General features: G+C 50.2%; 1 protein-coding gene across 1 annotated transcript; it reads right to left on the bottom strand.

Moving 5' to 3' along the window:
- Window positions 1-231: 231 nt before the first annotated feature.
- Window positions 232-20,729, bottom strand: SDC4 (syndecan 4). Its single transcript, XM_029221294.1, has 5 exons — window positions 20,631-20,729; window positions 7,714-7,852; window positions 6,565-6,611; window positions 5,545-5,743; window positions 232-2,279 (listed from the first exon to the last, which is right to left on the bottom strand). Exons 1-5 carry the CDS (start codon window positions 20,697-20,699, stop codon window positions 2,128-2,130), a joined length of 606 nt encoding a protein of 201 aa, XP_029077127.1. The 5' UTR covers window positions 20,700-20,729; the 3' UTR covers window positions 232-2,127.
- Between the last annotated feature and the right edge of the window lie 7,195 nt (window positions 20,730-27,924).

Raw genomic sequence — 27,924 nt, 5'->3', positions numbered from 1 at the left:
TTTCTGCGTTTGTTTTTGAAACACGGTGCCGCCTAAACAAAAGTCCGAGGTAGGCAAGACATGGCCCACAGGCCAGTGTGCATGTTCTGACTTTCCTCCCTCCTTTCCGGGCTCTTTCCTGGCGTCTTACATCTCTGCCTCTGGTGTCTGGCAGCAATCACCTCAGGCTCCACTGAGATCAAGGGAAAGGATGACGTCTGATGAACTTAAAAATGATAGAGGCAGGCGATCTAGAAAGTACCAGGTTTTATTATCTTTTTATCAAAAAATCAGTAACAGACAACAGTGTGAGGTGCTCACTCCCAACATGGCCAGAGGAAAAGGACACCAGGGGAGGAAGAGGACCCAGCCAGCTGGGACCCTGGGGTTATGGTGATGAAAGGTGAGGGAAGCAAGGGTAATCTCCCCCCAACCCCAGCCAATGGGGTCAGGAGATGTCGCCTGCCCTGGCTAAGCCACTAGGCCTCTCCAGGCCTCTCCTCTCTGGAGAGGAAGGGTCACAGATAACAGGGCCAGGGCCTGATCAGCCCTCCCCCATCCCCCTTTGTCTAGGGAGACAAAGGTCATCTCAGCAAAACTGGGGCTGTGACTTGTTAAACCAGCTTAGTTCTCGAGCTGTGCTGTCCAACAGTCGCCAGTGGGCTCTGCCTACATGTTTGGTACACCCGCCACCAGCCACATGTGGCTGCTGAGCGCTTGAAATGTGGTTACTATAACTGAGGAACGAACATTTAACTTCGTGTAGTTTTAATTGATCTCAACGTGGCTAGTGGCTGCCATATTGGATAGCACTGCTCTCCAATTTTCTCTTAAGTTAGGAGACAGCAAATGAAGGAACCCCAGCTAGGCTCAAAGCAAAAGCTAGAGAGAAGGTTTCCAGCCCAATCAGGAGAAGGCACCAAGGAACAGGACCAGAGAAAGAGGCAAAAATCCACTCAGCCACACAAAAATTCACTCACTCAACCACCCAGCCAGCTTTACATGGGAATATCATATCACACTATTTCCTGAAAAAATATATTTATCTATTTTGCTAGAACCAAAGAAGAATAATAATATATTACATGAAAAAGAGACACAAATATCCCATCCCCTAGGTTATATTTTGGGATCTGCTAGAAAACTATATTTCAGCAAAAGCTTCTTAGAGGAAGCAGCTTTAGAAAGGGCCAAAGTCATAAGCAGGGAAGTATGAAGAATTAAAAAAACAAAAAACACGGGCATGGGATTTAAAGAAAAAGAGGGAAGAGGGAAGGAGAGGCCCTGTCTGAAGCTATAAATAGTAAAAAAAAAAATTAATAAAAATTATATCTCCAACTCTGCTCTCTCTTTCGAGTAACAAAAAAAAAACATTAAATACAAACTTAGCAAGTACTGTGGAAAGGTGCAAGGGGGAGGAGAATGCCTCGGCTTCTGTGTATTCTTGCCCAGGTAGAGAGGCTCTGTACAAAGGAATGAACCATTAAAAAAAAATCCCACTAAAAATAGACTTATGAATATTCTACAAGTCCATTTCACAATGAACTTTCAGCTCTTCTCCCCACCCTCCCCAAATAAAAAAGGTTGATTTCCAAAAGTCACTTGGAAGAGCCTGGAATGGCCCAAGGTGTACCACAGACTCTCGTAGTGTGGTTGCAGGTGCCCTTTGAGGGACACATCTCCAGGTGCAGATAGATGGTTCTGGTTCCTTCTCCCAGCTCCTGGCAGAGGGGCCAGGCTGTGGAAGGAAGGGAGGGAGGGAAGAAGGCCGGGGGTGGGGGGTCCCCCTCCAGCAGGATTCACACAATAGCTTAGAAAGGCTCTGGATGAGGTCTGTTCAGTACAGGCTCTCAGCTGGGCCTCGATTCTAAACCGGAAGATGAAGAAACGATCCAATCCCAGACTTGGCCTTGAGAAAGGCCAAGTTTAACCTTGTTTTTCTGCTGGGACAACGGAGGCCCAGAGAATCAAGAAGAGGCAGGCAGGAACAGTAGAAGATGATGTCTCTTCTGACACTGAAACCCTAATCGGAGCTGGAGATGCTGATAGATCAGGACTGGGTTGCCCTCCCCCTCCCCTAGTGTCCACCCTTCAAATCCTTCAGCGGCCCTCCCCCGTGAAGTCCAAGCAGGTGCTCAGTTGGAAGCTTCAGGCGTAGAACTCGTTGGTGGGGGCTTTTTTGTAGATAGGTTTCTTGCCCAGGTCATAGCTGCCCTCGTCCTTCTTCTTCATGCGGTACACCAGCAGCAGGACCAGGAAGATGGCAAAGAGGATGCCCACGCCACCGCCCACAATCAGAGCTGGAGAGGAGAGAGGGGAGCGGTGAGGTGAGAGCTGGCTGCCCGTCGCGACCTCGGGGTACACTGGCCACTTCCGCCTGGTCGGTTCTCCTACCACTAGACGTCCTCGCCATCACTCCCCTGGGTGTGCTCTGCTGATGCCTTACTGAATTTGATTCTCACAACCTCATTAATGAGAAGGGGGTCACTGTAAGTCACCGAAAAAACCATAGAACCAGAGTGACAAAGGCACCATTCCAACCCACATCTGCTTGAGTCCAAAGCCAGGCTCTTTCTCAACACCAGGCCAACTCCCAGCTCAGCCCTGAGCCAGGAAGAAGAGACACTGCAGGCTGTGGAAATCCCCCTTAAACCTACTTACCCCATGGTCCTTAGCACAGCGAGCTCTCTAGCTGACCCCGTGTGCATGCATCCCTGTGCAGACCTACATCTCTATAGACTGGTATATACATTCTATACACACGCAGGTATATGCTACCATACACAGTTACCACATGCGAATGTGTCCACACTCCCACGTTATAGATAAGTATATATGTGGTTTGGGACTTCCCTGGCGGTCCAGTGGTTAAGACTCCATGCTTCTACTGCAGGGGCCATGGGTTTGATCCCTGGTCGGGGAACTAAGATCCCACATGCCGCACGGTGTGGCCAAAAAAATAATTGTACATGTGGTTTATGTCCCTACATACGAACTCAGTGCTTAAGGCCTACGTTCCATTCCTATCTCTGCCACTTAACTGGCTGCGGGATCTAAATAATAAAATTCCTTCATCTCTCTCATTGCAAAATGGACACAATAGTGCCTTTCTCATAGGTTTGTCCCCAGGATTAAATAAATTAATCCACTTAGAGAGCTCAGAACAGTGCATAGCATATGGTCAGTACTCATTAATGATGAACCTTCGTGGTTTATATCTGTGTCCCTAGCACCCTGAATCATTCTGGCACAACAGTAGGTGCTTAATATATGACACAGTTTGGCTCAGAGAGGAGCACTGGCCAAGGGCACCTGGTTAGTGTCAGGCAGGTGTGGGCTTTTCAGGTGAACGTTATGTTCTCTGTATGACACCAGGCTGCCCGGAGGGCTCTCTCCTGTTTGTTGAGCGGGCAGGGATATCTCCCAGAATCCTTTCTGTAGCAGATTGAGTCCCCTAATTCAGTCTTAACCTAAGAAGATTAATTTTCTGCCCCTGCACACACTCCAAATCCATGCACAGAATGGGGACAGAGTGGCAGAGAACCAAATCAGGCTCTTTCTTGACTAAAATGACGAAAAAGCAGCAACAAAGTACCCCCAGGAAATACCAGAAAAAGGACGTGGACTATCAGGTATCAACCCCCTTCCCGTTTCTATCGCCTTTCCCTCTGATGACTCCTCTGTTAGACCCTTGGTCTGTGCTGGGATTCCCCACAAGGTCAAGGCTCAAGGACAGTCTCAGAAGTGCCTGTGGTCCTAGGTTCCAATGCCAGGTCTACCACTGTCTGGTCTTGTGCCTTTGGACAAGTGACTAGGCTTCTCCAACTTCAGTTTCCTTATCTGTAAGAGTATAGATAACCATACCTGGCGGATATGGTTGTTATGGGGACTCAATGAGGCAGGTGCATTAATCACATGGCACATGACAAGCACTGGATAAAGTCCCAGGTGCTTTTTAAAAACTACTGGAATGGAGGGTCCCACCTCAGCTAGCTCATCAATATAACTTTTCAACTGAAGATCTCACACTTGTGTAATTCTCCATTGGAAGTATTGAGATGACCCGGTTCTCTCTTGCTAAATGACCCAAAGTAAGCGGTTTGCTTTCTCTGGGTCTGAGTCTCTCTATGTGTAAGAAACAGTTGTTTGGACTAGATCAGTGGTTTTTACGTTTTTCTTTAAAAGCAGTAGAATGCTTAGTTGGTAAAAGCCAAAACCTTATGCTTATCCCACATCCACCAGATAAAAGTGAAACTCTGTGGGTGAAGAAAGATGGGGCAGGCTTTACCTCTGAACTTCCACCAAGTAGTTTGAAACTTACAAAGGTTAAAAGGTCTCTAAGGGCCCCTCTAGTTTCGACAGCATCCCTCACCCCACCCACATCACACGTAAAGTTCAAAGAACATTGACTCTGGGACCCGTGGGCCAGGGTCAGCGCTGAGCTGGGCCCAATGTCCCCAGGGGTTATACCCTGGCAAGATGCAGGCAAGATCCTTCATCTGTCCTGGCTGCAGGCAGCGCACAGGGCTCTTTCCCTGTACCTCCAGCCTACTCGGAGCTGCCGGCCCAGCTGCTTGCCAGAAGACAGGAAAAACCCAGCCTGGGCCCAGGGTGCCCCTTCACCAGGCTGGTTCATCCAGGCTGGCCCTCGGCCTATAGAACCTGGCCAGAAAGGGAGTTGCCTCTGACAAAGCCCCCCACCCAGCTTTGGGGACCCCCACAGCTGCCAGGGAAGAAGAGAAGAAGCCAAATACCACCCCAGCTGAAGGCCCCACAGCCGGGCTACACAGAGCCACTCCTGAAGCCTCTCCCCAGGACAGAGCTTTCGCCACACAGCACATTACAGTCAAGAATGCTACAACTCTTGCCAAACATGTACTCTCTCTAGGCCTCTGTTTCTTAATCTGGCCCATGAAGTTTCCCTGGGTGCCACCTACTACTAGTATACTATACTGTACCGTCTACTATTGTGAACTATACTAACAAACCAGAACGGCCCTTTACAGTTTGCCAGGTTATTTTAGATTCTACTTTTCATGAAGTCATGAAACCCAAGGGGATAGCACTGTACCGATTTGCAGACAAGGAAACTGAGGCTCACTTCATCCATTGAGGCTGGAAAGCTTCTCAGCCTGGGTCACAAGGCTGCCAAGTGACAGAAGGGGGAGGGGAAGACAGCCCAACCCAAAGGAGCCTCTGGGCTTTCAGGGGAAGTTTTCAAGGTAGGTTAAACTTTTAATGATTGACTCCCCAGGTGCTAAACTCAGGCTGGGAAAGTGCTTTGTAAATAAGAAAAGGACTTATGGCAAGTGAATGACTCAACATCTATTTTTTTTAGCCCTTGATATGTAGTTCTTCCTCTCTGTGCAACAGGCTGCACACAGAGTCAGAGTCACCTCTCTGGGGAAGTGTCATCCTTCAAGGCCCCAGGGCACCCAGGGGTTGTAAGGAAGGGGTACCAAGTTGCCTAATGGGCTAGAGGCATCCTTGCCTGCAGCTCTATTCTGCCCCCACCTGAAGCCCTCTCCCCCTTCGGGGTATCTTGTGGGAAGCATAGGACCTTACCTGCCAGAACCTCTGTCCTCTCAAAGATGTTGCTGCCCTGGGCTGTGCTGGACATGGACACCTTGTTGGACACATCCTCGTCCCCACCAAAGGGTGACATCCTCTTGGGGATGACCTCATTCTCCTCCAGTTCCTTGGGTTCGGTGGGGACCCGGCTCCCAAGCCCTGTCTTCTCAGGGATGTGGTTATCTAGAGGCACCTGGATAGAGGGAAGGAAAAGAGACCAACACTCAGCGTGGTTTGGGGAGGGACCCAGGGCAGGGGACAGGGACATTCAGCCAGGTGAGGAATCTGGTTCTGCATCTCGCTGGCCAAACCACGTGGTCCTAGAGCAGAAATCAGCAACAACCTCTCAACAATTATGCTGTCAACTTTTCTAGTAAATCTGTCCCCAAAAGGGAATGAATAATGTGACCAAGGGCACAGGGAAGCAGGTGTTCTAGAATATTCTAGAGTAGTAGAATATTACTATTCTATTCTGGAGGGTGGTTTGGCAAAACTGCAGGAATAGCTTCTCCATTAATGCAGCAGTTTTGCCTCTGGGACTCTGTCCTAAGGGGCTAATCAGAGATTTGTGTAAAACATGCTTGCTGTAGTGTTGTCATTGAAGGATCAAAAAATCATAAACCTCTTTTCCATCAATAAGAGAAACTGGGTGAACTCTGATTACGCAGGCCATAAAAATGAATAGGAAAAACATTTAATTACGTGGGGAAATACTCATGATCACTTTAAGTGAAAAACAAAGTACATAGAACTGTATGTATAATTAGATATTAATGTTGAGAAATACCTAGAAACGCACACCAAAAAAGAGGCTGGAAACACATCTAAGTGTTTATCACTTACTGATTACCCCTGCAGAGAGGATGGCTTGCCCATGACCCACAGCTGTGCCTGTCCCAAGAGTCCAGGGCCACAAATAGAAGCCTTCTTGCAGAGTGAGGTCAGACTCCCACTTATTCTGCTCCCCTCAAGAGGTAATAAGAACAGGAGACGCAAAAGTGTGTAGTTGCTTACCAAGGGATGAATCACTTCCGGGAAGATAGGGGTGTCCTCTGAGTCATCTGTAAGGACAGAAAGGCCGTGTGAATGTGAGGTCGGTTACCCCCAGGTCAATGACCCAGGGCTGGTGGGAGTTCGAAGTCACAATCGGCCCCCAAATGTTCAGTGTCCAGCAGGTGATCATTCCCACCCCAGCCGCAGTCATCTCATCTGTAAAATGGGGCTCCTGAGACCTGCCTCCCTGGCTCTTTCACAGGAATGTTGAGTTGGTAGCTGGGCAGATTTTTTTGTCAGCTCCAAACTCTTGCTCCATATAGATCCCAGGACCAACAGCATCACCCGGTAGCTGGTTAGAAATGCAGAATCTCAGGGTCCACTAAATCAAAATCTGTATTTTAACAAGATCTCCAGGGAATTCATTTGAGAAGAATCTAGATTGCAACAGTAAATATTAGAAATTGCAATATTCGTGTATTTCCCGAGTGTGTGGTAAATGCCGAGGGCTTTCATTCAGTCCCAACTCCACAACACAGACACCGATGCACTGTCATTTCTACTCCCATCTTACAGATGAGGAAACAAAGGCTTAGAGGTCACCGAGTGGCAGTTGGAACTCGGGACTACGTGTCTCCAAAGCTCAAACTTCAAATTATTACACCACCTCACACATAGGAGGGATGCTTCTTGCAGTTCTGTCTAGCCTAGCAGCCGGAGCCAGGAAGTCACAGACCACGAGAGTTACCGGCCCCTGGTCTGGGCCCCTTCACTACTCCCACGCCCTCTGAAGCAGGGGGGTTGCTCTCCGTTCCCACCCACACCTCTCATCACCTTGCCCCCAGGCTTCTGAGCTGCTCCCTTTCCTTTTCAAAGAAAGAAAAACACTCAACAGTCCTCCTCCCCACGCCCACCCCACCCAACCCTGTCCGAAGGTGGACAGGTTCGGGCTGGCGCAAAGATAGAACTAAAATTGAACTCAAAGCAACAAACCATTTGCCCAGACAGGGTTTCAGGGATGGGTTGATCCGGCAACTTTTGTTTCCCCCCTTTTTAGGGGGAGGGGCACGATAGGAAAATCCAACTTCAAGGTGGGGTCACCCTTGTAGGAGGAAGAGGATGGGTTCCCTCCAGCCCTGAGCCCCAGCCTGCCCACCACACCCTCCGTACCCAGATCTCCAGAGCCAGACAGCTCAAAGTCATGGGGCTCCTGCCCAGGTACCCCAACATCCTCGTCGTCCGGTAAGTCTCCGGAAAAGTGTCGGCCTTCTAGGAGATCTCGGGGATCGATGACCTCAGTTTCTCGGATCTAGGGTAAAAACAGGAGACACATCAGTCAGTCGCCTCCCAGTGCTCTATAGCAGCCCCTGAACCCTGGAGAGGCAGTGAAGTGGGCGTTCAGGAAGGTGAGCTGGGGTGCTGGAAGAGGATCAGGCCAGAGCCTGGAGACCTGGGTCCTGGCCCCCTCCTGGCCCCTAACTTGCTGTGTGACCTTAGACAAATCCCATTCCCATTCTGAGCTAATAAAAATATAAAGGTGGTCATAAACAGAATATAAATATCTTAGGTGCCCTGTACTGAGGCACTTGCTATATGCCAGGATCTGTTCTTAATAACTCTAAAGGCCAGTCTTTAACTCCATTTTATAACTGAGGAAGCTGGGTATCAAAGATATTAAATCATGTTCTCTTGGTGATGGGAGTAGCAGATGGAGAAGTGAGGACTCCACATAGGGCTGTCCGCCTTCAGAGCCACTGTTCCCCGTCCACACTCCAGGGCGCTATGATGCTATCACAGCTGATTCACCTACGGCAGGGAGAGGGCCACTGGTGCTGGTCTCGCCCTGTCCAGGACAACTTTCCCAGCTGAGTCGGACTGGGCTGGGACAGGCAGGGCTGGCCCACCCACACCCCAGGACAGCTTCGGGTCAGGGCTCTGCCCGGAGCTAGGGACTCAAGAGTACATGAGCACACTCGTGTGTTCAGCCTTCCAAACGTCTCCCACAGAGTCATTCTGCGATGTGCTAAGTAAGCCCTGCCTCTGCCCTCACAGACCATCCACTCCAGGACCCATGCCTCTGCCCTCACAGACCATCCACTCCAGGACCCATATGTATCACTCAGCTGCCACCTATTGGGGCTAGCTGTTCACAGCAGAATCTTAGGTCCATCCCCACTGAGGAGCTTTCAAAAAGAAAGTATGAAAGATCCAGGAAGGCGAAGAACTTTCCCCAAGTCCTACAGAACATCAGCTACCCTGCTCCCATCCCCTCAAGTTCAGCTGAGTGTAAAACAAAGCTCCTTCAAGAGAGTCGGGAAATATATGGGATGCGCACCACCCTTCCCCCTAGCTTCTGGGCTAAGCCTTCCTCAGCCCACAGAACAGCAGCCCTGGGCAAAGTTCATTCTTTCACTAATGAACTCAAATATTAAAGTGCCTATTATTTCCCAGAAGCGGTTTCGAATACGTTCAATACGCACCCCTGCCCAAGACATTCTCTTTTCCCCAACCCCCTAACTGCAGGGGGTGGAAGGTCTCCTCAGAACCAGGAACACCAGCTGGAGCCCAGGGAGGTCCCTGTCCTCCCATTTCACAGAATTTGCAAGATGAGTCCCGGACACAGCAGTGACTTGCCCAAGGTCACACAGTGAGTTAGCTACATAGCTCAGGAAAGAGGCCAGGGCGTGCTTCTGACTGCCCAAGCTGTCCTTCACCCAGCAGAGACTTGCCAGTAACACAGGGGAGAGCCTGAGAAGGAACATCCGTTCCTAAGACAAGGTTACCATCTGTGGGAGAGGCCCAGGCTTCCGGGGAGAGGTGGGCGGAACCGGACTATCATATCAGGTCCCCTTCCACCCTGTCAAGGGCAGCTGGATTCCCGGAAGGGAGCAGGGTCAGGCCGGGAGGAAGGCAGTGGGCAGGCAACCCCCTCCCACGGCCAAGGAGAGAATCTCTGCTGAACGCTTGGTACACGTGGGGGTGGGGAGCCAGAAGGGGTTAAGCCCTGGTGGGGGATGACTTCATGACTCGGGAATCAGGAGCTGTGGGGTTGCCGGCGCTGGAATTCCAGCCCCCGCACAGCCCCATGCCTGTGGCTTCAGTTTGGCAGCACTGGAGGAAGGCTCCTCCGTGGTTGCGCAAGCTGCCTGTACCTAGGGTGGGGTCCCTGTGCTCTACCCCCATCTCCTGCTGCAAATTCCCCTGGGGCCCAGAATCAGAAACAGCAGGACCCCGGCGGCTTACCAGACTAAGCACTTAGCGTGAATGAGCTCCACCTCATAGCCCTTATTTGCAGAAGTATTAAGAGGCGGGGGGATGCTCAGAAAATTAGTCACTTCCCCAAGATCACCCAGGCAAGAAAGTGCCCACACTGGACCAGAACCCAGGCATGGGTCACCTGAGCCTTTAGCCACATACGGATAAACACATGCATGAACACACGTATACACAGAGTGCCCACCTACCTCGGTTAGGAGGGAGCCCTGTCAAGTGGAGGTCAAACCCAGCCCAGGAGGGAAAGAAGGTACTTTGGCCACTTGCTTATCTGGCCTGGAGACCAGTCAGAGCTCAAAGTCCTCAAGATGGGGGCTGGGGTCCCAACACTGTGTTGTTTCAGGCTGAGACCTTCCCCCACCTTCTCATTCCCAGGAGCCACGACTGCTTATTTATGAATCCTGCCTTTCTTTTAGTGGGTGAAAGTGTCGAGGAGTGTTTCAAAACAACCCACAGGATCAGCACACTGACTGGTTGGTAACAGCTCTGTTTTACATCAGGAAATGAAGACCAAGTCTGCAGCAAAACCCAGGCTGAAAACTAGATTGATCCCTAGTTCAGCCATCTTGGGGGTCGCCAGGTCATCCCTAACCCTTCATTTTTTGTTGTTGTTGGTTTTTTTTGTTGTTTTTTTTTTTCTGCGGTACGCGGGCCTCTCACTGTTGCGGCCTCTCCCGTTGCGGAGCACAGGCTCTGGACGCGCAGGCTCAGCGGCCATGGCTCACGGGCCTAGCCGCTCCGCGGCATGTGGGATCTTCCCGGACCGAGGCACGAACCCACATCCCCTGCATCGGCAGAAAGACTCTCAACCACTGCGCCACCAGGGAAGCCCCTAACCCTTCATTTTTATACCAGGTTCCTTGAGAGCATAAATGACTTTCCTTAAGGTCAGGAATGGCCAGAATTAGCCAGGATTAGATCCCATCAGACACCTATCTCAGCTCTAAAAGGACAGGGATTGGGAATTCCCTGGCAGTCCAGTGGTTAGGACTCCAAGCTTCCACTGTAGGGGGCACGGGTTCGATCTCTGGTTGGGGAAGTAAGAACCTGCATGCCATGTGGTGTGCCATAAATAAATAAGCAAGTGGACAGGGATCCCTAAAGGAACCTGCATGGCGTGTGGTGCGCCATAAACAAACAAACAAACAAATAAATAAATGGGCAGGGATCCCTAAAGGCTGCATTAGATGAGCCCAGGTGCCCTCTTACAGCAAGTCAAAGGGCTTAGGAGGAGCTCTGTGAGGCGTACTGATGGAGGACACAGGAAATTAAATCCTCTCCAACTACAGAAGTGGCCCCTTCTCTGCCCAAGACCCCTGACAAGAGGGAAATTCCCAAGTGGGCAGAATCCCTAAGACTAGACCAGCAAGACTCAACCAGGCTCCCTGGGATTGTGGGCAAGTATCCCTTTTGTGTCTGTGTGTGGATGGGGGGATGCCAAGAGCCCTCCCTTCCCCCACCCTCTTTTCAGACAAGGCCCATTCAGTCTGAGGTGGCTTTGAAGAACCAGGCCCCCCAGCAGCCAGGCCGAGCCCTGACCAGAGAGGGACTCCACCCTGCACCTGGATCACCCCATCCCTGCCCGGGGAGCGTGTGGTCACACGTGTGTGCACGCACAGGCACCCTCTCTGGGCCCTCAGGTCTCTCTATATCTTTGTCCTACTCATAGACACACAACAGAAATCAGCAGCTGAATAAGCAGACCCTGGTGGGCACCTGGGGTTGCTGCCTGGAGGTTTAGAGATGCTGGATGCTTCCCCAGAGTCTCCATAGCAAAGAAGAGGGGTAGGCGCTATTTTGTGCTGTAAAGACTAATGCCTACCTACAGAAGGTGTCTGAGGCCCAACCATCTCACTTTATTACCCAGATTAAAAGATAAGGGCCTTTGCCAAGGTCACCCAAGCAGAACTGGACTTAGAACTTAGGTCCCTAAAAAAAAAAAAAAAAGAACCTAGGGCAGAAACAGAGACACAGATGTAGAGAACAAACGTATGGACACCAAGCGGGGAAAGTGGCGGGTAGGGGGGTGGTGTTGGGATGAATTGGGAGATTGGGATTGATATGTATACACGAATATGTATAAAATGGATAACTAATAAGAACCTGCTGTATAAAAAATAAATAAAAATTCAAAAATTCAAAAAAAAAAAAAAAAAAGAACCTAGGTCTCTGGGCTCCTGGGTTGGACTTGTCTTCCTTTCCCACTTCTAGGGTCTGGGCTGCCCCTAAAGGGCTCAGCAAATCCACGGGCAGCAGCTGTCACTCCAGATATAACCCACATCCAATCCTTAGGCGATTGGCATGAAGCTAGGAAACGTCACCAACCCTACTGCAAAGTCCTACAGCTTCAGTCACCCAGGAAAATCATGGGGCCAGGCACTAGTACCCACGACATGCCGGGCACCAAACTGGGTTTTTCTCCGTATGAGTTGTTTTTATTCACACAACAGCCTTGTAAGGTGCTCTACCCATGTTGCCGGAAAGAGAGCTTCAGTTGAGTCATTCATGTAAAGTCACAGAGCTAGAAAGCGACAGAGGTGGGATTCAAACCTAGATCTTTCTCAAGACCATGTCTTAGCCACAACCAGACTTCTCACTGCCACCCACAATTTACCTCTCCACCCCAGTGCCACAGCCCAGAGCATAAAAATTCCAGGCCAGGGCTCCAGGGCACCCCTTCCCCTGGTCAGGGACTAACAAAGGTAAAAGTGATATTGCTTAAACAAAAGAACAGAAACTTGGCTGGGACACCGGGGAGAAGTTCAGGGTCAGAGAACTGGTGGGAGGAAAAGAGAGGCGAGCCTTCCCCCACCTGGCCCTTCCCCAGGGGAGGAAGCCACCCCCAGGGGTCAGGGACACACTCGACCCTTCTTTCGGGGGGTGAGACCAAAGGTCAGTTGGGCAAGCCAAATTTGGGGGGAAGCTGGGATGCCGAGTACCCTGGGCCCTAACTGCAGAACCCAGCACAGTGGTCCCCGCAGGAGATCCCCAGAAGGGGCCACTGATCCAGGCATGGTCCTCCCCCATCCTCCTTCTGAAGGGTCAGATATCCTCTAGAATGAGCAAAACCTGGGTGCCACAATCAGGACTCTACATGTTGGCAGAAATGGAAGGATCCACCACCAGAGTGGTGACCTGTAAAGGCAGTTCCACCAGCAAACCACAGTCCTATCACTCCCTAACTGTACAAGCCTGGGCATTTATTTCACATCTTAAAGCCTCAGTTTCCTCTTTTTGTAACCAGGGCTAGTAGCACCTTGCTGAAGGATGAGGATTAAGTGAAACGCATTGGGGTGTGCAAGGGACCCAGCATGTGGCCTGGTACACAGCAGGTGCTCAGTGAGTAGCAGCTATTATTAATCCCCATCTGCCTTCCTTCTGGCTAAGGGGACTAGTGCTCAAAGGGTCAGAGAGACCTGGGAAAAGCTGTAGAAGCAGTTGCATTGCTAGAAAAGTGGTTGGTGGGTGGGGAGGTGCTTTGCAAACTGCGCAGGGACATACCATATAACTTGTATCTATTTTGCTTCCGAGACCAGAGACTCTTTAACAACCAGTCAGGCCCCCTGATAGAAGAGAGAAAGGCCCAGAGATGGGCAGAGATCTGCGCAAAGTCACACAGCTTGGAGCACCTGTCCTAAGTAGATAGAGGCAGAGGAGAGACCAACTGCATTTTTCCAAAAAGAGCAAACGGCAGTGACCAGAGAGACACTTGAAACTCTACTTGGGGACCTGTATCCCCAGAGTATTTCCTGACCTGCCTTGAGGATGAAAAAAATATCTAGAAGGCCAGAAGAAACCACACACAAATCCGGGACCTGGTGTGCTGGTATGGGAAGGGTTAAGCCAGGTCTGGGGATGGGGGTTCGAATGTCGGCCCTGCCCACTCCAAGGTCGGGTTACTAGGAACACAATCGCTCAGGAGAGAAGCCAGGCCTGGCATTGCCAGCAGCTTTTCACCAATCCCCCCTGCCCATCCAGGGCAGCTCCAGGACCCAGGGGTGCCAGCTAGTAATAGAGACTGGAAGGGGAAGGGTGGGGGGAGCTTCTGGAGCCTCTGGACATCCCCCTGGCCGAAGCCGATGCGGCATCCTTGTCACTAACACCCCGGATAATCGTGGGAGATTCTCTCTCTGGGCCTCGGTTTCCCCACCTATGAAAGGCGATTCTCAAAGAGACAAGCCTTCCTCTGTCTGGAGGCCTGGTAACCAAGCTGGGGACTGCTCCGATTACCGATTACCGGTGGAGACAGCCGGGAGGGGGCTGGTTCCCTCAGGGCCGCAGAGACAGAGGTGCATTGAAGCTGGGCTGGTAATCTAGGCAGCGGATCCGAGGTCCCTGCTGGATCCGAGGGCAGGGTATAAACAAGCCTCCCGTGTTCTCTAGGGCAGAGTCGATATAGCCTTGTCTCGGCCGATTAGATCAGCCCTGGGTGCTGGCTTCCTGCCCCTTCCCAGCATCCCCCACCACTCGGGGAAGCCACAGCTCCAGATCGGGTCAGTCTGTCCCACAGACGTCTCTTGGCTGGGCTTCCCCAGGGCAAGGAGTGTCCCAGCCATTGGTCACCACTGCCCCCATGCCCCGAGGTTGAACTCCCCCGCAGGCCTGGCCACGACCGGCCGGGCCCCACCAAGTCACTGTTTCCACACATACCAGCCTCTCCCTGCCTCCCCTTTCCATTACCCCAGGTGTCACCTGACTAGCAGCCTCTGGTACAGTGCCAGAGAAAACTGGGGCAGCCGAGCTCCAAGCCTGAAGGAGGGGGAGGGGGGGATGCAGAGTAAAGCAGGGGGGAGGGGGCTGAGTAGGAGGGCCTGGGGGTGGGGTGGGAGGTAGGGAGTCACAGGGGTGGGTAGGGGGGACCACAGAAGGCTGAAGCTGTTAAGAACTGTTAAGATCACAGAGTGATCTTTTTGGGGACTCCTGGAGCCCTGTGAGAGGGATAAAAAGTTCTGAACCCCAAGAACCGCAACTACTGGTTTACGTTTCTCAGCGCGCACACAGACAACCACCTCCCCACGCCAACCTCTGGCCAGGTTACGAACCCTTGTCTAGCCACTAATAATAAACTAAACTTAAATCAGAACTTCACAAGTTTGCCAGACACTGATGACGACCCCGGAGTGACACAGGTGTTTTATAGTGGACGCTGGGGCTCACACCGGCCAAATGACTTATTAACTAACTGCGTGTCCCTGGCTGAGCAGTAGAGCTGAGACAGGAACTCAGGTTTTTCTGACGTGAAACGTACCCATTTTCCAGTCTCCCAGCCTCCCGGGGACAGGGCCAGAGGGGACCACGCCCAAAGATCACCAGTGAGTTAATAACAAACCCGCCCAAGTCAGGTTGCTTGAACTCTTAGGGTTAAATCAGGCCCCAGCTGTTGACACAAGCCTTCTCCTCTCTCCCTAGGCATCACACGATGAAAACATCTGAAAACTGGCATTCCAGAACACTGTACCTTTTCTGTCCACCATCACACTCCCTCCCCCAGATCCCAGGGCGTTTTTTTTTGCAATTCCCTCGGCCTCTGGACTGGAAACACCGGCCCTCCCCCTACTGCACAAGGCTCCTCCAGCATGGGAGGCCAACCCCTGAGGCCTGGGCAGTGTCCTGGTTGTCCGGTCCCCCTGCCCCGTCTCTCTCCAGGCTGAAAAATTGCTCAGCAGGGGGATTCCTACAGATCCCCACAGGAGGGGTAGGGCTGCCAGGAACTGGTTCTTGTTTAAATATCAACCCATCCGATAATTAACAAACTTCTAAGACAAACAAATAGGAGATTTGGGCTCTGTCAGCCCCACCCTAGACTCCTCCCTTCCCACCTTGCAGCTGTTGGGGGGAGGGGAGAGAGCTCTCCTGGGGCCCCTGAGGGTGGGATCCTCTAAAGGAAAGGACCATCTGGCATCAAGGCAGCCTGGGCAAAGCTGGGAACTTTCACTGAGAAGGCCTCCTGCCTACCAGGCGGGATCCTAAGAGCTTCACTTGCGGCCTTGTCATCTCCTACAAGCCTCCCCACAAACCCCATCTTCTTATAGACCAGAAAGCAGAGGATTGGAGCGGCCCAGTGGCCTGTCCCAAGCCATGGGGCTAGTAAGAGGTGGGGCTTCACATCTCTGGAGTCAGGTCTGCCTAAATCCAAATCAATGTTCCAATCCCAAGAAGCAAGAGAGAGCGTCAGAAAAATCAGAATCCTGGGATCAATCTGGACTGTACCAGCTTTGCTCTGTAAACTCGGACCAATTGCAGCCTCAGTTTTGCTTTAAGGGAGGCGGGGGTGGGGTGGGGTGGGGGTGGGGGAAGAACTACCTGCTCTGCAGGGGTCACTTCTTTTCTTCTCTTTTGCTCTATGTAATCTTTTTTTGTTTTTAATTGAAGTACAGTTGATTTACAATGTTGTGTTAATTTATGCTGTACAGCAAAGTGATTCAGTTATACGTATATATACAATCTTTTTTATACTCTTTTCCATTATGGTTTATCAGAGCATATTGACTATAGTTCCCTGTGCTATAGAGTAGGACCTTGTTGTTTATCCATTCTATGTGTAATAGTTTGCATCTGCTAACCCCAAACTCCCACTCCGTCCCTTCCCCACCCCCTTTCCCCCTTGGCAACCACAATTCAGTTGCAGAGGTCAACTCTATTCCGTCAGAGGCCACACACAGGCAAGGCGCTGTGAAGGTCTGGGGCCTGGTACTAGTATTTCCTGTATGTCCCTTCAAGGCCCTGGACACTAGTTGACTAACCCTAATAGGCCCCCAAAGGACAAGGTGAAACTCTGGAGCCCATGCCAACATGCCCGCTGCAGAGCCATCCTATTAGCCAAGAGGTTGAAAGGAAATGGGTGATTCAGGCAAGCCAGCTACCACTCTCCTCCAGTGACTCACAGAGCCCTGTCCAGCCCCTTCCCCCAATTCTAAGTCGTCACTTGGAAATCACACCCACCAGTCCAGGAGGCCAAGGACAGCTAGGAGCCAATTCCTCCCAAGAGGGACCTGGGGCGGGGGAGCCAGGCCAGGCTTCCCACCCCCTCATTCAGGCCAGCTCAGCACTCCAAGTACTTGGAAAAGCCCTGTTTCCAGGAGCTGGGGATGGCAGGAGCTGAATGTCTCCACCGCCCGCCTCCCCACCGTTGCTTCCTGCGTAGACTCCTAACCAAGGATGCCAAGAAAGCTCCTCTCCCCCCACCAGAAAGGACCCTTTAGAGGGCTTTGGTCCAACAACCTCATTCCAGAGTTGGGGACACTGAGACCGAGAGGGCATGTTTGCTCAAGGTCACCCAGCGATTCAGAAGGAGGACCCAAGGCATCTACTATCAAACCCAGCCAATTTCCTCATCTGGAATGTTCTCCAAGGACCTGCAAATCAGACACCTTGTGTTACCTGACAGACCTGGTTCTGACCTTGGCAAGCCCCTACATTCCTCTGAGCATCACTTTCCTGTAAAAATGGAGATAATAATACCTACCTCACAGTATCACAGGGAGGCAATCATGTTAGTAATAAATAACCTCAGTGCACCTTTTAGAATGAAGTTACATGCATACACTTATTTGTTCATTCATACACACATTTCCTGAGTACTAACTACGGGCCAAGTATTTCACTGAAAGTGAATAGAGCGGAGTTCCTGGCCTGGGGGTGTCGGGGGCTGGAAGAGGGGCGGAGGAGGAAGGGCTCAGAATTTGATGGGGTATGTTAATACCCTCACGAGCCATAAGTTTCTTCAAGGGAGGGAATGCCTTAAATGTCTTTATGGTTTCCACAACCCTTTCAAAGAGTAGCTACTTAATTATTAATAGAATATCCGAGCTGGAAGGGGCTCTCTATTCAGTTCAAACTCCATTTTACAGATGGGGGATGGCAACCCAGAGAGAGAAAGGGACCCAATCTCACAGAGCCCTCCAAAGCATGGCCCAAATATTTTCCTTTGGTAGCTCTCTGTGCTTCTAAGAATTCCAAAGAACTCTCTCTGGCCACTCAAGGGTCCTAGATCCCCTGGGCTTCCGTCCCCACAGCTACTTCTGTGCAATCAAGGAGAGAATTCTCAAGACCAGAAACATCTCTTAGCTAAAGTACACGGGGTGCGTGGGGGACACTTCCCCAGGACTGACTGGGCCTGGTGCCACGTCTGTGCCCCTGGGCAGCAACACCACGGGGCGGGGGTCCAGCTCCCAAAACAAGGCTGCCTTTAATTGGCCAGGGAGGGAGTGGCAGGAAGGCAGATCAGGGGAATGCTTCCAGCTGGACAGGAAGAACTGGTTTAGGACGGCAAGCCCCACCAAACAGAGAAGAGTCTGGCTCAGCCTGGGTTCCCTTCCCAAAACCTGTGGCACTGAGGGGGCGGAAAGGAGGGCACTACCCACGGGGAGGACAGGGCTTTGGCTTAAGCCTAAACTTTGGGCAGTGGCCCCAATAGCATTATTGGAGGGGGACTACAGGACAAGAGATTCTGATGGCCTGGGAGCTCTCTGCTACCCCAAGATGGTACCATTTCAACTCATTTGTAAAGTGGGCATAATATAATCCCCACATGCTAGGGTTTTTATGAGAATAAAATGCACCAGACCTGGTATATGGAAAGCACTCCATAAACAACAACTGTTATTACCAAAACCATTCTCTCTGGGCCTCAATTTTCTCCGCCTGCAAAAAGAAAAGTGTCGACCGGATCATCTCTGTGGTTCTAATCCATCTGTGACCAGGTCTGATTTTTCCGGCCACAACCTTGGGAGGAAAAGTGCTGGGAGCAGGGTGCGGGGGAAAGGGGGGAAGCCCTGGGACCCAGTTCAAGGGGGAAGATCTCGTAACATTAGCCAGGAAGGGAGCGCTGAGGTCAGGATGAGAGAGACGGACATCTCTCTCAGGAAGCAGCTGCCTAGGGCTCACTTCTCCAGCTGATGGGTCACCACATACCCTCCCCCAAACCACATCCTTCTGACTGCCCCCAGGCACAGCTGCCTGCTCCTCCCCCGACCCCCCAAGCACCTGCAGGCTTGGCAGCCCCTGAACCAAGACCGGCATGTTACCTCTCAACCACCAGGGTCTTTCCCCTTTTCCCCACACCACCCAGGCCGATGCGACATGCCATGCCATTCCTTCGGATGCCTCCACAGCTGTGACGCCAACACATCCTTCAGCGGCCTAGTTTGGAGCACTGCACGGGGAGCAGCAGGCTTGGGTTCGAGTCCTAACTCAGCCACTCACCTTTTGGCAAGGTTGCCCTTCTTAGTTTGGGGAAGTCATCACCTCACTCTGGCCCTCGGTTTCCTTCTACTCCAGAATTCCTTGTGGCCGACCCACCCCAAATCTTTTATGGATTCTAAAGAGTGACCCAGGGATGAGACATAACAGCAGCCACTCAGAGTAGCATCAGACTACACGTCAAGATACGTGCAAAAGAGAAAAAAAAGGGACCTGGAAGCCTGTCTGCTTCATTTGCATCTGACTCAGCCTCCTATCAGCTGTGTGACCTTGGGCAGGTTAGTTGACCTCTGTAGCCTCAGGACCAGTTTAAAACAGTAAACAGAAGGGCTGAATTAAACTAGCGGATAGAGCCATTACAACAGCTATTAGAACAGGACCAGAAGCACTAAATGTTTGCTGTCATCGCTCAGGGCTGCAGTTGTACGTGGGGACGGGGTGGAAGGGGGGCTGGGGTCAGGGGTGGGTATAGCTCAGGGTCTCGCCCATACCTCAGATGAAGCCTGCCAGGCAGAAACGAGCACCCCTAAGTAATCCCAGAGGAATAGGAGCCCCATAAAGAATTGACATTAATGATTAAACGCCACTGGACTTGCTCTCCCCAAAACCGAGGTTTAAGGGCACCAAAGAAGCACAAAGCCCAGGCTTTTTTGGGGGGGTCAGATTGCCTCTCAGCAATTCCTGCACCCCAACTTCCCAGATGTGATTGGCTCACTCCTTCCCAGCTGGCTGCTGGGACGAACGGAGCTTCTGGTGGGCCCCAGACTTTGTAAACTACAGCAGGGACCAGTAAGCGGTGAGAAGGATGCTCCTCGGGGCTCACTGAGACCTTCTCCTCCCCCAGCCCCGCTTCACCCCACCCCAAAGTGGGAGCTTTAGGTTTCCCCAGCGCTAAACGCTCTTCTGGCGGAGAGCAGAGACTTGACTCCTGGCCAAGTGGTGAGCCTAAACCGTCCCCTCCAGTCCGCCCTTGAAAAATCAGCGTCCCAACTTTGTAGGGACCCTAAAGAAGCACTGGTCACCTCCTGTCCCAGTCCCCCATACGCTTTGGGCCGATGGGAAAATCGAGACTCAGAAGGGGCAGGGCCTTGCCGGGAGTCACAGGCCAGTGGCAGGGCTGCGGCCAGAACGGAGGTCAGGGCTCACTCCTTGCCCCGGTGTGTGAAACAAGGCCCTGCAGAACCCTAAACCCCTCCCCATTCCTAGTACAGGCAGCCCTCTTCACTCCCAGGCCATCTCGGATTCTAGAGGGCGAGAAGGGGCGTCAGGGCTCCGACCCTGCCCCAGGATCACCAGGGAAGGGGCGAGAGGGTGAGGGGAAACGAGGTGACACCAGCTTAGTCACGTCCGAGCCTTGAGCCCGCGGCGGGGCTGAGGCCAGAGGGAGACGGGAAGCGCAACAGGCTGGGGGCGCACGGCGCGCGAGGGAGCCCCCCACCCCCCCTCTCCCCGGAGCCTCCCTGGGACCCTGGAGCCAAGTTTCCAACAAAGTGTCTCTGGCCTCTGCGTCTAGCTGGGGGCGGCGCATCCCCCTCCCCATTGCCCCCGCATCGCAGGATCCCAGGAACAAAGGCGGCACCAGCCCGTCCCCCCGGGGATCTCCCAGTACCCACCGACTCGGCGGCGACGGCAAGGGCGCCCACGAGGAGCCACAGCAGAGAGAGCAGGCGGGCGGGGGCCATCGTACCACTGTCCGGAGAGAGCGCGAAGGCTGGTGGCCAGGGCTGGCGCGCGTGCCCTCTTATAGGCGGTGATCGGTCCCGCCCCGGCCCCGCCCCAGCCCGCCCCCGTCGCCCGCACCCGCCAGGAATTCCCCAGCGAAAGCTGGGCCTCCGGGGCGCTACGCCTGCCCGCCCAGCTGGAAACCCGAGGGACCCGCCCCGTGGACCGGGCCGCACAGTCCACCCGAATCCCTGGCCTCCAGCAACCCGGATCCCCGATCCCCTGCTAGGCAGGTGACGGGAGATCACTGTGCCTAACCCCATTTTACAGATGGGCAACTGGGGAAACTGAGGCCCACGGAAAGGAAGGACTTGTCCAGGGTCGTGAATTTAGATTAGCGCCCTTCCAACCGGGTACGCCGCCCTCTGAGGGACAGAAGGCTTTCCAAATGGGCAGTGAATGCGGGTTGTTTTAAGGCAGGGGTCAGCCATCATTTTCTGTAAAGAGCTAAATATTTTAGGCTTTGCAAGCCAGATGGTCTCTGTCACAATTACTCAAACTCTAGCACAGCAGCTCAAAGGCAGCCTTAAATGTTAATACTTAAAAGAAGGACAGTGGCTGTGTCCTGATAAAACACTATTATGGACTCTGAAATTTGAATTTCATATAATTTTCACATGTCACGAGATAGCATACTTCTTTTGATTTTTTTTTTCCCCCAACCATTTAAAGATGTAAAACTATTCTTAGTGGGCTGAACACAAACAAGCTGCAGAGCAGACTTTTTAGTCTTAGGGTGGCTGACCTCTGTTTTAAGGGATTTGTTTTCCAGATTTTGAACTTCTTAAAAAGTTTGATCTTGGGCTTCCCTGGTGGCGCAGTTGTTGAGAGTCCGCCTGCCGATGCAGGGGACACGGGTTCGTGTCCTGGTCCGGGAAGATCCCACATGCCGCGGAGCAGCTAGGCCCGTGAGCCATGGCTGCTGAGCCTGTGCGTCCGGAGCCTGTGCTCTGCAACGGGAGAGGCCACAACAGGGAGAGGCCCGCGTACCGCAAAAAAAAAAGTTTGATCTCTTTGAGAACCGGTGGACAAGTTTATCTTAATTCTGAGATCTGCTCCCACCCTTTGTAAAAGATAGTTTCATGTTCTCCTTATCCCCTGAATATCCTCCTTACAGTGTATATTTGTGTGTGTGAGTGTGTGTGTGGGGGGGAGGGATTTGGTAAAATTCCCTGAGGCCCCAAGTACAAGTACTGTTGGAATTATTAGGGGGGGAGTATGCTATGACAATCAATCAGTGCCCAAAGTGCCTAGACTTGGGCATTGATTGTATATATATATATATGTATATATACACACACACAGACACCTGTATATATACCATAAAGATATGTGTACATATAATACATATATATATCTATCTTTCTAAGGCTGAAGCATGGCTTCAGAACCAGGGTATTTGGCCTCTGTTGGCACATTATGAATTCATACACAAAGTGGAGACTTGGGAGTAACTTTCCCTCTTCCATACCTTAATTATTATCAAAGGATGAAAATCTTTTTTTTTTTTTTTTTTTTTTGCAGTACGCGGGCCTCTCACTGCTGTGGCCTCTCCCGTTGCGGAGCACAGGCTCCGGACGCGCAGGCCCAGCCGCTCCGCGGCATATGGGATCTTCCTGGACCGGGGCACGAACCCGTGTCCCCTGCCTTGGCAGGCAGACTCTCAACCACTGCACCACCAGGGAAGCCCCAAAGGATGAAAATCTTTTGAGGCAGAGAGCCTTGACAGTAAAGCAAGCTTCCAACCCTGATCATGTTTTTCCCTACAGGTTTAAAAGTGAGCAATCAATTTCAGCTCTTCTCAATACTCTTCCTTAGGATTTGGAAATAAACAGAAAATAAATGAATTTCAGGTCAGAATAAGAAATCCTTTTGCAAGTCAGATGGGTTTTGCAATCCTTGATTTCCACAGAATGGAAGTAAGGTCTAATCCAGTTGTCAGTAGATAGATCATTAAAAATAATTTTTGATGATAGGTCACTATGCAATTTCAGTTATCTGTCATCACATCACTGTAACAACACTCCTTTTGTTCCCGTCAACTTCATTAACTGAAGAAGGTTTCTCAGCACTTACAGCCAGCCCTGTGCTGGTAAATGTGTAACAATAGGTTGGGGGAGGCGGGTAGTGCTAATTTGTACCATTGGCCAATTTCTGTGGTGTAAATACTCCCCCAGGGCTGATTTCAAGCTACCAATGTGGTGTCACTGAACACAGAGTTGGTTAGAGATGAGCAGTATTTCTACCGCACAGACACAATAGTTGCAGATAATATCAAGAGCATAGATAACAGTAAAATGTAGGGAAATAATTAGTAAGTGATGAGTTTTGAGTACTTATTTCCTTTGTTTTAAATACAGTTCATTTAACTGTAAGTTTATATAATTTAATTTTTTGTAATCATTATGTGTTACAACTACCCACAAAATTTCCCCAAATTGAACCAGTACAAGCTGGCTTTGGCACACCACTGTTTGACCGCAAGAAAAAAAGAAAAATGGGCATAAAATTATTGCTAAAAACCTATCTCATTCTAGCACAAGCAATATTCATTCAGGGATATGTGACTCATGGAGCGGGGAACCTTACTTTTTCTGCTTAATAATCATCTAAGTTTGTAAGACAGGTTTCCCAAGTGTATACATATGTCAAACGGTATGCTTTAAATACATGTCATTTATTTTATGTCAATTATATCTCTATAAACAGTTAAAATTTTTGTAAAACCTTTTTTTGAATTTTATTTTATTTATTTTTTATACAGCAGGTTCTTATTAGTTATCCATTTTATACATATTAGTGTATACATGTCAATCCCAATCTCCCAGTTCATCACACCACCACCACCCCCCCCCTCCCCCGCCACTTTTCCCCCTTGGTGTCCATATGTTTGTTCCCTACATCTGTGTCTCAATTTCTGCCCTGCACACTGGTTCATCTGTACCATTTTTCTAGGTTCCACATATATGCATTAATATACAATATTTGTTTTTCTCTTTCTGACTTACTTCACTCTGTATGACAGTCTCTAGATCCATCCACGTCTCTACAAATGACCCAATTTCATTCCTTTCTATGGCTGAGTAATATTCCATTGTATATACGTACCACATCTTATTTACCCATTCGTCTGTCGATGGGCATTCAGGTTGCTTCCATGGCCTGGCTATTGTAAATAGTGCTGCAGTGAACATTGGGGTGCACGTGTCTTTTTGAATTGTGGTTTTCTCTGGGTATATGCCCAGTAGTGGGATTGCTGGGTCATATGGTAATTCTGTTTTTAGTTTTTTAAGGAACCTCCATACTGTTCTCCATAGTGGCTGTATCAATTTACATTCCCACCAACAGTGCAAGAGGGTTCCCTCTTCTCCACACCCTCTCCAGCATTTGTTGCTTGTAGATTTTCTGATGATGCCCATTCTACATAGTTTTTCAATAATCATTAGCGAGTAACTAGCAGAAAGGATTGAGGAGTGCTAAGTTGAGACAGTTAGTGAAAGCTCTTCTATAAATCTATCCTAACCTTCTGAAATTAAGAAATTAATCTCAGCTAACCATCGGAAAAAAAAAAAAGAAAGAAAGAAATTAATCTCTGCTTATCCAAGTTCTGAGAATCTCTCTGAAGGCATCCAACATGTTTGAATGTAGTTATTTGTGAATTTGTGGGATTTTAAACTGTGCTCCTTGGATTGGGGATAAAAGTATGTGGATGGTCCCTACTTCTGTTGGGTATGTGTCTCTATGTAAAGTTTTCTGGGGCATAAAATTTGAGTCTCTCTTCAGATCCACAAAGTCCTGACCCCGGAAGAGTTAAAAACAATTTGACTGGACCCTGGGCCCCTTTAAAAAGTTCTAATAGGTTTTTTCTTGGCTCTCACAAAACAAAATGCAGTAGTCCAAGGTTTGTAGAACTGAACTGAAGTCCCCAATTCCCTGCACCAGACTGAGACACCAAGCTCAAGAAGCTACAACAAATCCTGTGCTTAATGACCCACCTCCAAGGCCTCCTCCTCCAGGAAGCCTTTGCAAATCCCTCATTCTTTCCTTCTACCTCTCATCTCTCCTTCCCCTGAGATAACTTGTATTTCATTTGTCCCTCTCCTTTGGCATACATCCCTTTCTCACTCGTGTTAGAGTTAGAAATTAAGATCCCAGTCTTCAGGGTCAGAAAGATCTGGGCTGTAATCCTGGCTGTGTGACCTGGGGCAGGATACTTTACCTCTCTGTGTCACAGTTTCCTCATTTGTAACTTGGGAGTTGTCATAGTTCCCATATCATGAGTGTTGAGAGTATGGTTCTTAGCACATATCTTGCACATAGATGTTACCCGTTGTTATGATAACAGAGGTCTACCTGTGACAGTCTCGAGTTGGGAAGCTCCCTCCCCAACAGGTCTTCACACACAGTAAACAACAGGGAATCACGTCACTATTTTCAGAACATCTGAGAGAGTGAGTCCTGGGGCCTTCTCTCTCCCAGAATGGCACCAACCCTCTCTGGTCTTCTTTGCTCCATGCAAATCTCTCTTCAGCTCCAGATAATGACAACCTGGGGTTTCCAGAGGCTGTGGAATGTTCAGCCGTTGCCTTGCATAACCACAGAAACTGGGAACACTGGGCTCAGAAGGATTCTCCCAGCCCATTCAATCCAACAGCACTCCCATTGAGACAGGCAAACCAAGGCCCACACAGTGAGTCAGCATCCACAAGGTATGTTAAAGAATTCTCCAAACAGCCCTCCCCTCTTTCAATCACTCTTTTTCCTTGCTTTGCTTGACTTTTTTTGTCATAACACTTCTCTTACCTGACATCATATATTGATCCTTTTTCTTGTTTATCATTCACTTCAACTTCAGACATAAGCTTCACGAGAGCAGGGATATTGTCTTGTCTACGGAGAGATTCCTAGCACCTTGTCCAAGATCTGACACAAGTGGATATTCGGTGACTCTTTGCTCTTTGCTCTGTGGATAAATGGATAAATGCCATTTGAATGTTTTTCCATAGGGGCTCAGACATAGAAATTCACTCATTTGGTCATTTAAGTAATAAACTTTTTTTTCTTTTCTTTTCTTTTTTTGGCTGCGTTGGGTCTTTGTTGCTGCGCGCAGGCGTTCTCTAGTTGTGGCGAGCGGGGGCTATTCTTCACTGTGGTGCGTGGCCTTCTCATTGAGGTGGCTTCTCTTGTGGCGCACAGGCTCTAGGCGCGTGGGCTTCAGTAGTTGTGGCACGCAGGCTTAGCTGCTCCGTGGCGTGTGGGATCTTCCCGGACCAGGGCTCGAACCCCTGTCCCCTGCATTGGCAGGCAGATTCTTAACCACTGCGCCACCAGAGAAGTCCTGTAATAAACATCTGATGAACATCTTCTATGTGAGAGGCCTTTTGAAAAACCATGGTGGATGAGACCCCATTCCTGCTCTTAAGCAGCTCCCTGATTAGTGAACAGTAGCTACCAGGGGCCAAGAACATACTATATGCCAAGCTCAGGGCTGGCAACTTTATATGCATCTTCTCCGTGTTAGTGCAATGCTTCCAAGTGCAGGGAGCAATGTCTCACTCAGGACTCTTTAAGAAAAAAGGGCTTGGGGGTTATTAGAGGGACATAGGGGGGCCAAAGACTGAAACTGAAAGGAAGCTATCAATAGCTGAGGTGATTCCAGGGGCTGGCAGACTTATCTTCAGCTCTTGAAGCCTGCCTGATCTTTATTTGAGGGTATCTCCTCTTCCTGGATGTGTGCCTCTGTCTCTTTTACTGACTTACTGGCTCTCTATTCTAGTCTGAATTTGGGGGACAGCCAGTCTGATTGGCTTGGCCAGTAGCCTTCATTGTCTCCTAGAGTGAGAGCTTTCAGGTCAGACCACTTCTTGGATTACTAGTGGGTCTAGAGCGTGAACGTCATCTAGCTTCTAACATATCCTGAACAGAGGGTTTGTTTAGTTAAAAGGGAAGGTTGAACATCATCCTCACTCTGACCCTGTAAAGTAGTATTACTTCTATTTTACAGATGAGAAAACAGGCTCAGAGAGGAGAAATGACAGCAAAGCTGTAACAAAGCTGCCCTGGCTGACCTACAAACCCACCATTGAGAAATACATGCTGATTGCCCCTGAGATTTGGGGGTTGTTTGTTATGCAGCAACAGCTGACTAATACAGGATTTAAATCAGGTTTCATTGATTCTGTCTCACTGTGTTGTCCCACTGAGTTCGCAGCTCTCATTCCTGTTCTCCCCTCAAAAACATCTTTGAAGTATACTGTCCCCAAGGGAGCAGAGAGGAAGATGCTAGAAAAGAGGTTGAGAGATTGGTCCCTGAGAACCTCCTGCATACTGCTTCCCCTGCAGTCCCCTACTCTGACAGCTAGAGAAAGGCATAGATATTAGTAATTCCAACCATTCACAGAGTACTATGTAGTTCTACAAAGAGATTTCATCTAGGTTATTGCATCTATACACCCCACACAGTCCTAGAGGGTAGCCAGGGCTGGTGTTACTATAACCATTTAAAAACGAAAGCTCGGAGAGATGAAGTGAGTTTCCCAGGTTAAGAAGCTTTCATCTAAACCCAGATCCCTTGGTTTCTAGCCCTGGGCTCTTTCCACAACACCCTATTGCTTCTGAGTCCCTGATAGAGAGCATCCTCTGAGCACTTAGATGTGGTTGGCTTAGTGCCATGTGATTCACACCCAGCAGCACCAAGGGCTGGAGTGCAGCGCACAGAGCAGGGCACTTCCATCCTCAGCCCATCACCTCCCTTCACCAATCATTCAGCTCAACTTACAATTTTCTCCCATCTTTCCTTGTTTCCATGAGGTCTTTTTCCCCTGCCTCTAGCCACATCTAGTCAAGGCAGAGATAGCACAATTATTTTCTAGATGCCACAGCCATCAGAATCTGCTCTTTGCAAACAGCAAAAGCTATTGGTGCAACAGAAGGTAACAGGGCAAGGAGGTAAAGAACCTCGGTGGAAGCCTGGCTTGGCCATTTGATTTATCACATGGGCGATTGACATCCCATGTCTCAAGTCTGTTTTCTCCTTTAATAAATGAGAATCATTGTGTGATGACATAGGGACTGGTATAAATGCGCTGACACATCCTTGTCCTGGCTAACTCCACTCATCTTTCAGGGCTACTCCTTTCATACTCCTTCCTCAAACAGACCTACCCCTGAGGCCAAATTATGTTC

Source organism: Monodon monoceros, unplaced genomic scaffold, assembly GCF_005190385.1.
Source record: "Monodon monoceros isolate NGI ecotype Baffin Bay Population unplaced genomic scaffold, NGI_Narwhal_1 Super_Scaffold_13, whole genome shotgun sequence".
Classification (NCBI taxonomy): domain Eukaryota; kingdom Metazoa; phylum Chordata; class Mammalia; order Artiodactyla; family Monodontidae; genus Monodon; species Monodon monoceros.
This window is presented reverse-complemented; position numbering and strand designations above follow the sequence as displayed.

Bases quoted from the DNA above. Each gene is read 5' to 3' on its own strand.
- SDC4 (XM_029221294.1), bottom strand. From the start codon at position 20,699: ATGGCCCCCGCCCGCCTGCTCTCTCTGCTGTGGCTCCTCGTGGGCGCC. The intron at 7,853-20,630 runs GTGGGTACTGGG...TTTTTACCCTAG, and splicing joins TTGCCGTCGCCGCCGAGTCG to ATCCGAGAAACTGAGGTCAT. The intron at 6,612-7,713 runs GTACGGAGGGTG...CTGTCCTTACAG, and splicing joins GTCTGGCTCTGGAGATCTGG to ATGACTCAGAGGACACCCCT.